The sequence below is a fragment of the Ciconia boyciana genome, chromosome 5 (genome assembly GCF_034638445.1).
Source record: "Ciconia boyciana chromosome 5, ASM3463844v1, whole genome shotgun sequence".
NCBI lineage: Eukaryota > Metazoa > Chordata > Aves > Ciconiiformes > Ciconiidae > Ciconia > Ciconia boyciana.
Window position 1 is genome coordinate 15,137,637 of NC_132938.1, and position 9,096 is coordinate 15,146,732.

The 9,096-nt window shown below is 38.5% G+C and overlaps 1 protein-coding gene across 3 annotated transcripts; it reads left to right on the forward strand.

The window, feature by feature from the left end:
- Positions 1-385: 385 nt before the first annotated feature.
- TMEM128 (transmembrane protein 128) lies at positions 386-8,801 on the forward strand. Of its 3 annotated transcripts, none has more exons than XR_012042739.1 (6): positions 386-550; positions 1,824-1,965; positions 3,905-4,066; positions 5,296-5,404; positions 6,423-6,601; positions 6,989-8,801. XR_012042739.1 is itself a non-coding variant. In XM_072862977.1 (5 exons), exons 1-4 carry the CDS (start codon positions 430-432, stop codon positions 5,393-5,395), a joined length of 525 nt encoding a protein of 174 aa, XP_072719078.1. In that variant the 5' UTR covers positions 390-429; the 3' UTR covers positions 5,396-5,404; positions 6,989-8,796. The 3 variants fall into 3 exon arrangements, 1 of the variants encoding a protein (XP_072719078.1); XR_012042738.1 differs by lacking the exon at positions 6,423-6,601 and adding an exon at positions 5,834-5,950 and having other exon boundaries at positions 6,989-8,800; XM_072862977.1 differs by lacking the exon at positions 6,423-6,601 and having other exon boundaries at positions 390-550; positions 6,989-8,796.
- The last annotated feature ends 295 nt before the right edge of the window (positions 8,802-9,096 follow it).

The window sequence follows — 9,096 nt, forward strand, 5'->3', positions numbered from 1 at the left end:
CAGTTTTTCCCCGTTTTTCTTAATTATTTTGACAAAACAGTCCTCAGTCCGGCACTTGGATTTACATCACACTGTTTACTATTTTCAATGGGGATTAGAGCGATTCATGACACTGTTGATTTATAATATATTAGTGGCCACTAACACGGTCATCACTTGCTATAGCGGTGCTACGAAGGCACCCGGCGCCTTCCGCCCCACTCCCGCCCCGGCACCCGGGCACCGCCGCGGGCACCAGCCGGTCAGGCTAGCTTTCCGACCGACCACGGGCTTGGCGAGGTTCTGACCTCCGGAAAAGGCCGCTTCGGCGGCCCGCCCGCCTGCCAACTCCCTCTGCCCTACACACGGGGCCGCCGCCCCTCACGCCAACGGCCGTAACAGCCGCCGCGCTTCCCGCCCCTGCCGGCGTCACTGCCGGAGCGGCCCAAGATGGAGGCCGGCGTCAGCGGCGGGGACCCGCTCCCGAGGCTCAGGCGCCCTTTGCGGCGAGGGGCAGAGCCCCGCGACCCGCTGCCACCGCAGCCGCCTGTCGAGGGCGGCGGGACGGCCGGTGGGTGGTGCTGGGGACGCGGGCCGAGGACGCGGACACCCCGCCGGGAGGGGAGCGGAGCCAAGCTCTGCTAGGCGGGCGGTGTGACAGAAATGCCCGGGCGGGGAGTGGTGACAAGCAGCGCCTGCCGCAGCGCTGCCCCCGCGGCGGGAGCGGAGGAAGGGGACGGACCCTGCTCCGGCAGGAGTGAGGGGGCTCCTCGGGTAAACGGGCGCCCTGCCTTGCCGGTGGGATACTGCTTGCTTGTAGCCAGCTCGCCGCCCCTTAGGTGTCTAGTCCTAACAGCGAGTTGGATGTGAAAAGGGAGACGTGAGTTGTGTAAGAGACCTGCAACTGCGGATTTCTTGATGAGGATGAGGTGCTTAAATGCTCCAGACCCAAGCTCTACTAGATGGGGAAGAATCTAGGAAATAAAAAATAAAAATGCCTGTAAACTCCAGCAGAGCTGTTAGTACATTCAGCTGGTGATAATGCATGTGGAGGAGCCAGCATACATTGCACTGCGGGAGGCACACAGGCCACCAATAACTTCTAGTTCAAAGTATGAAACATCAAAGGCAACTTTGACACCTTTTTTGGTCAGCGTGTATAAGTATGGAGTGTGTTAGTTGGTTACTGTCATGCACAAAAATATGCTTTCTAATCTGCTCCCTCTGTTGTCTTGCTTTCTCTAAAACAATATATGGTGATGAGGGGAAAAAAAAGATACTTTTCTGCGTAATGATAGTTTTAGTTTACCTGCTGAAGGTACGCAGCATGAATCAACTTAGCTCCTGACATTGAAGTTGAAAATCTCTTGTGAAGTAACTGCAGTTGAGTACAAGAAAATGATTTATGCTTGAAATCGGTTTGCAAATACTGAAATCAACAAAAAAGGATAAAAATAAATCTGTAACTGGAAATACCAACCTGACTTTCTATATGCTAGATTAATAAAAATGCTGTAATAACACCAGGAGGTTTTTAATTAGTTAAATAACCCTTACAAAATCTAGTCAGCTGTTAATTTCATAAGAGGGTACACAGACACAGTATGTGCTGATTGTTACTGCTTTATTGTTTTATCAAAGGTACCTTGCTTAGTCTGTTTTATTTCAGGAAATGTGCAGAGCTTTTTAGAATACTTCCTCTGTAATACAAAGTGTATTATACTAAGTATAATAATCTCCAAAGAGAAATTAATTAAAAGGATAAAGCATCATGTTTTACGTAACTATAATCATACTCCATTTAATGACTGGCTTTAGTGCTATAATTATGTTCTTATTTACAGAAGAGTCTACAGCTGTAGAGAAGAAGAGGAAGCCTCTTACCAGACTGAATATTCATTCTGCATTCTGGATTTTGGCATCGATTGCTGTGACATACTACTTTGATTTTTTTAAAACTGTTAAAGAAACTATTCAAGCAGATAGGTAAGGTACCTTTTCTTACAAAGAAAGTTGTGTTTTCATCTTAGAATCATGCTCAGTTTGTTACACTGTGTTTTAAATCTTGGATAAACAAGATCTACAATAGGAATAGAGAGAGCTGAGACTGTTCAGCCTGAAGAAGAGTAGGCTCAGGGGCATCTTGTCAATGCATATAACTACCTGAAGGGAGGGTGCAAAGAAGACAGAGCCAGGCTCTTTTCATTGGTGCCCAGTGACAGGACCAGAGGCAGTGGACACAAACTGAAACACAGGAGGTTCCCTCTGAACATCAGGAAACACTTTTTTGCTGTGAGAGTGACTGAGCACGGGCACAGGTTGCCCAGAGAGGTAATGGAGTCTCCATCCTTGGAGATATTCAAAAGCCATCTGGACACAGTTCTGGGCAAACAGCTCTAGGTGACCCTGCTTGAGTAGGCAGGTTGGACCAGATGACCACCTAAGTTATTATTATTAAACTAACTTTTAAGTAAATAAAATGCTTTAAGTTTTGCTATAATTATTTTTTTCTTTAGGCTCTACTGAGCCATCTGTGTACATGCAAAATTTGTTCTAATAGCAGGATGTTTTAATACTGTACCTTCAAGTTTACACTTAAATACAAGAAATCGCTGCCTGTTTTGTTGAAAGTGTTGGGGTTTTGATTTTATTTTAATAAAAAACCCTGAAATTAAATGTCAAAATGAAGTTAACTTCCTTAGAAGTTCTCTAGACTTCTTTGAGTAGATCAGCGAAAGATTAGTGAAATAATTTCTATGAAGTAATTTCTATTTCTTTTCTACTAAATTATTTTCTATGGGATTGATGGGTGTTAAATATTTTTAGATAGCTTCACCTGGAAGTACTTTTAAAACTCTCTCATTGTCATTGTCATTGTATCAGTATGTGGAAGCTGAACAGGGCCTTGTTCTGTCCTGTGAGGTTCTCTGGAGCTGCTCTTCCAGGCTGGTCTAGATACACCCTACATCCAGTTGGCTGTGGATACAAACTAGTGACTCCAGGATGTGATCAAGGTTTTGGGTGGCCCCATCTGCTCCCTGCAGTACCCTGTCTTCCTGCGTTGCTTATTTAGGTAGACTATGGCAACTGCTCTCTTAATGCAGATTTCTTAATTGGTAGTATTGAGATACCAAAATAGTATATGATATTTGCTGTACCATACCAGAGCAAATGTTACCTGAGTAGAAAGAACCTTGATTACCCTTTGTAATCTAGTAATTAAACTATGGTCATAAGAATTAACTTTTAAAAATTTTTATTTGATAAATACCCATTCAGATAAGTACAAGATAAAGTGCACCTTCCTCCCAAGTTGTCTTTCCCATCTTATTCTTGAAATATGTCCTCAAAGAGGCTCAAAAGTGCGTCTTCTTAAATAATCACATACCCTGTGTTTTCTTGATTCTGATTTTGAAATCCTGGATTCCTCTATGGTTTTCTTCAGCTGCTATAAAGAAAAATCTTCATGCTTCTTGTCTGTTAAATTTGAGAGTTCATAAACTTAAAACCTTATTAAAGCTTTCTGCAACATTTCTGTTGCACAAAAGTCAGTCGCCTAATTTATAGTGAGAAGCACAGTTGCAGTGGAACCTATTTTATTTCATTACTGACAAAGTATTTTTGGTGTGGTAGTATAGCAGATCACTGGCAAGGTCTGTTGCATAGCATTTCCAAAATATTTAAGGGAAAAATAAATGACAAGAATGTTGCATTGCAAAATTAGACTCAATTAGTTGTATAGACAACTTTAGAAGGGCAAAAAGTGTTTTGTAAAAGTAATTTAAGAAAAAAACCTACAGGAACTCTAGGCCAATCCATATAATTAACAGGTATTGTCTGTCTGTTTCTAGACTAGAATGAAGATTAATGTGCAAACTGCAGTGTGACCGTGCTTAACATGGTTTAACATGCTTTCCCCCCCCAGCTGGTGGTTTGCCTCTGGCAGTTGTTTATTGGCTGCATGTTTATCTGTTGCCTTTTACTGCATACTGTATCTTGAGTGGTATTGTGGAATTGAGGACTACGATGCACAGTATCCAGCACTGATACCTATCACAACAGCTACCTTTATTGCAGCAGCAATTTGGTAAGTTCAAACACTGTACACACTTCTGCTAAACCTGTGCAAGTCTAACTGTATTAATGGGCTAATTTTATAAAAAGTATAATTTCTCGAATTCTACCAGGTGTATTGGTGACAATACCAGTTCTATGTAGCATAATTTCTTCCACTTTCAACATTCATCCACAAAGCAAGAGTTGCAACTGTCGAAACTGCATATTAAGTGTACTTGTAGATGTACCGGATCTTTTCTGTCTTGAAAATTTATGGGAAAACTGAAGTCCTTAGCTTTGTTGGTGTAAATTGCTCACCTCTGACAACTATTTGTGAGATTTACAAATTAAGACAAAGGTGTATTCTCTAGCTGAGAAAAAATTTATGACTGATCGGTTTCTGATACAGAGTTCTTCATTATCAAACAATCTATAAATAACAAACATACACTGAAATTTATGCTTCTAACTATTGTTATATGAGCTTTAAGGGTTTATAGCTTGTCAGAGAATGGTACTTTTAGTAAGAGCTACTTTATTTATGAGATTATAGGAGTCAGAATTGAGCAAATATGCATGTGAATGGAAAAAATTATGTACCTGTGTGCCAGTATATTTATTTGCTCTCTGCATGAAAGCTGGTTCTCTCTTTAAGTTTAGATGTTGTATCTGAATAACATCAGCCAGTATTCGTTGCAATGCTGCGAAAAAAAGGAAGACTGAAGAAGATAAAGGTTCCATATCATTTAGAATTAGTCAAATCTACAGTGCTTGTAATTCAGTTGTAAAATAAGTTGGTTTTCCCCCTTTCTCTTCAGTTAACTCCAATCTGCTTGGCTGGAAGTACAAATTAAGGCTGTTCTCAGTTGCCATGTATGCCCGTGAAAAAATCAAGAGTAGTTAATTTTCAGGTGTTTCATGTACAGAGATTCTGAAAGTAAAAGGTATCTTTATGGGACTGTAAAAGGTATCTTTAATGGTATCTTGATGGGACTGAGTGGACTTGCTCCATGTAAAATCTGCAGCAGCTACTGAAGTTCTAGGATGAGTTGTCAGTAAATAAACAGTAAACTAAATTACCAATTTAATAAGTAGGTACTGGGGTCTTTTTGTTTTCTCTCAAGTTGTAAAGAAACAAGTATTTTTCTAGGTTGAGTAATTTAAATGTAATTTCCTCTTGTGCCATATTTTCTTTGTGTGGCTGGTATTTCCATAATATGACAATTGAACTTACCAAAAACTTCCTGCTTTTATTCCCAGTTTCAACATTGCCTTGTGGCCTGTCTGGTCGTTTATGACACCTTTGTTGCTCTTCATTCAGTTTATGGGTGTTGTGATGCTTGTGTCACTCCTGGGATAAGTCCTTCAGGTAAATAATGAATTGTCTAAGCACATAAAGATATTTATCTTGTTGCATGAACTGTTTTGTTAGACATTTAAGGATTGTAAGACCATTTAAGGATTCCTTCTCTATGTTTTGTCTACACTTTTAGAATATTGACATTTTGTGGCATATAGAGTAACCGGAGAACATGCGAGTATCCTAAGGGGAAGAATATCCTTTTTCTCTTCTCTAAGATTCCGTTCTAGACAGTGAAAATAAGCAATTGGTGAGAATGGATGGTTTGGGGGAGTACAGGCCAAATACCTGCAGCTTTTACCCAGACTGGGAAAACTTCTTAGTGAAGTTGCTTGAGCTGATAGTAAAGGGGAGAAGCTATTAACATCCATATGCAACTCTCTTCTCTATTTTTATTTTTATTTAATTCAAATTCTTTGTCTTATCTTTGTCTTCAAGTATGCTGTTTTCATTTTCTGTGATGAACAGTCCAGATCAACCTGCTATCTGGAAAACTGCCAGATATCAGAAGTTCTTTGTTCTTCCTAAAAAACAACCTTTCAAAGGCAAACCCAGGTATTTTGTTGACTTGAAAGATTCATTCTCAGTAACTGCCATGTTGAAAAGGGGCTCTCGCATCTTTTGTTAGGATATACTATTCAAATGACTCCTGTGAAATTGAAAAAGCTTAAGGAAGACATCAAAGACTGCTCAGTAAATAGGGTAAGGGACGTCCCTTGTATCACAGGCATCTACATCATCCAGTGAAATTACTCCTTCAGCAGGTCTTGTTCGCTGTACTTCTCAAGGGAATGTGGGGAAGCCTGTTTGGTTTTGCTTGCCATCACAAATCCTTCCCAGTGAGGAAGTCCCCCAGCATTTTTATGAGTGCAGCAAGAAGAATGAGACAGTGCTGGATTTTGAGTGTAGCCTCTTGTAGTGCCAGAGTTGTAGGCAAAAAATACTTAATGGCTGGGACAGTGAAACACAGCTTTTGTTTGCGTAAACAAACTGAAACTAGCGTTGCATTTTTTCCCCTGTTTTCTAGATATCAAGAAACCTGATTTTTTTAAGGAGGCAATTAACTTAGGTCATACTCTGACAACACCTATAGACTTCTGAAAAATACAATACTTACTTCTGAACCTCTTTACTGTATTATGGGAGCTTCAGTCACACTGGTTAATGCAGACTTCTTCAAATCATGTTTGTTCATTCTGTCATTAGGTATGTTCTGTCAGCACTGGAAGGATGTGGGGAAAGGACGTGTTTTAGTGTGTTAAAGCTGATATTATTAACAGACTAAAATAACCATTCTGCATTGATTTGTACTTAGAAAGTAAGAAGTACAAGTGAATTACAGATATCCTGAACAGCTGAACCTTATGAAAACATTCTTGTTTTCTATATGAATAGCCAAGTAAGTTCTGTTATACAGAATTTATTAATTCTGTATTAGGCCAAATAATTATTGGCCTAATAATTGAGGCCTAATTATTCCTTGGTGATGCAATATCATTAACTAATCAATATTGAATCAGTACAAGATACAGCTTGTGCAGTATATACAACCTTACAGCATTTTTTTAAAGTTGGATTTGTTTTTTCTTTCAGCTTCATGTGAAGGACTCAAGTAACTGTTATCCTGCAAAGTGGATGTCACTTTTGTTACATTCCAGTACTTTTATTATTTCTAATACTGCTTCTTTGCTCTAACTGATACCATAATTCTTAGACGACCTGATTTATAAATCAAATGGACATAACCATAGGTCAGCCAGTGGCTGGGAAAAAGCAACCGATTAGTGAATAATTGAAAGAGAGAGAGGTTTTACCTCTCTTAGTAACATAGAGCATTTCATCACTGCTTTGTAAAGCTTTTATTTATATTTCAGTATCAAGCAGATGGGTAATAAGTCAGTTATGTAGTCTTAAATCCTATTTGGGGACGCCAGAGGTCACCTAGTCCAACTTTCTGCTCAAAGAAGGTTGGTTGGTTTGAAAGTAATTGATACTTAATAAAAGTGGTGTGAGTTTTTAATACTATATTCTTTCAATTTGAATTGACAGCTGAAATATTGTTATCTGGAATCTGTGTCTGTACTTGTAAACTTACTCATAGATGACACAGGAGACATTTCTTGATCTGTTAATTTTCTAATGTTATGTGTGTTATCATGTAGAAAATATTTTATTACCTAATCTCTTGACTTCAGATCTACTAGTGTTGGAAAAAAGATATGGATTGGGGTAAGGGCCTAGAAAGCTGGTTGATGTTTACATCATTGTTAATTTGACAGTGCCATCAGTGAAATAAATAGATTCTACTTGTGCTGATATAGTTTGTCTACAGCCAAAGACAGATGATCAAGCTGTGAATAACAATAGTATGAATAGTATTATTGAATAACAATCATATGAACAATATTAACACTACACAATAAGTTAAGAGCACAATGTAAATTCTTTTGATGTATGCACTATTTTTCAATATTCGGGATGTTATTCTTCTGTAAATTAACCTTCCATTCTCAGCAGTGACTGTTGATGAAGTTGCCATTTTTCTTCCTCAGCAATAGAGGCTGGTATTAACTTAAATGCCATTAGTCACACACAGTTGGGAAAATAAAATAACTTTGTCTGTGATACCTAAGCATCTGGAAACCTGTGCACCATTTAGTTGCTAGATGATTTTATATAGATCCTTGTGTTAAATAATTTCACACCCAGACCTTTTGGAAAAGAGGAGAATGTAGAAGCTGGGTATTGAAACTTGTTAAAATTTACTCCTTGTGACTGTTGCTTGAAGTCTGGACTGTTAGAGTGTTCTTCATTCTGACTTTCAAATTCACACCATTGCTGAATATACAATATATGAAATGTTTAGTAATGAAAAAGATAGACATTGTCTTAAGCTACTACAGTTTCATTAAAGAAAAAAGTTGCTGTTGGTGTGCAATACAAAGGATCAGTCAAACCAAAATAAAATACATTTAGCCCTACTGTTAAGTAGCTTGTAGAGTAAGTTAACAGCTCGATTTGTTTAAATGTAATATTTAAGTTTTCCAAAACCAGTTGTACTTCACATCTTTAAGGGGCAAGTTGCTTATCTTCAGGTCTTCATCTTTTAACACATATTAACAATTTTACATCTGCATACACAGGTACATTTGAGTAACTTTGTTTATTATGGTACTTAAATGCACTGTTGCTCAGGGATGGTAATTATGACTGTATTTTCATTTGTCAACTATATAAATGCTTTAGGTGTTTTAAGTTGCCTTGTACTCTTGAATTAAAATTACTATTTGCTACATGTCTTTTTCAGATTTATTCTCCTGGTCATCTTAATAAACTTTGTACAAAAGTGATCAATTATTGTTCAGTACTTAATTGTTTAACCATCCAATTCCACTGTTCTTGGAGACTGTCAGCCCATTATTTTGCCTGTAAAATAGATGTTCATGTAGATTTTGAATACTGTACTTGACATGGAGTATGTTTATCTTTCATGACCTCTCAGCTGGGTTTATTGAAGGTGTAATACCATTCTGTACACCTTTGGAGAGCTAAAATCCCAGGTAGATATGCTCATTGTACAAAAGTCCTGCCGAGTCTTTCAGTACCAGTTATGAGTATCCAATGCAATCCTTAGTCATTTACTTGCTCAAAAGGAAGTAGTGCCGAATCTGGAAAGAATTTAAAACAATGTTTGCTGTAAT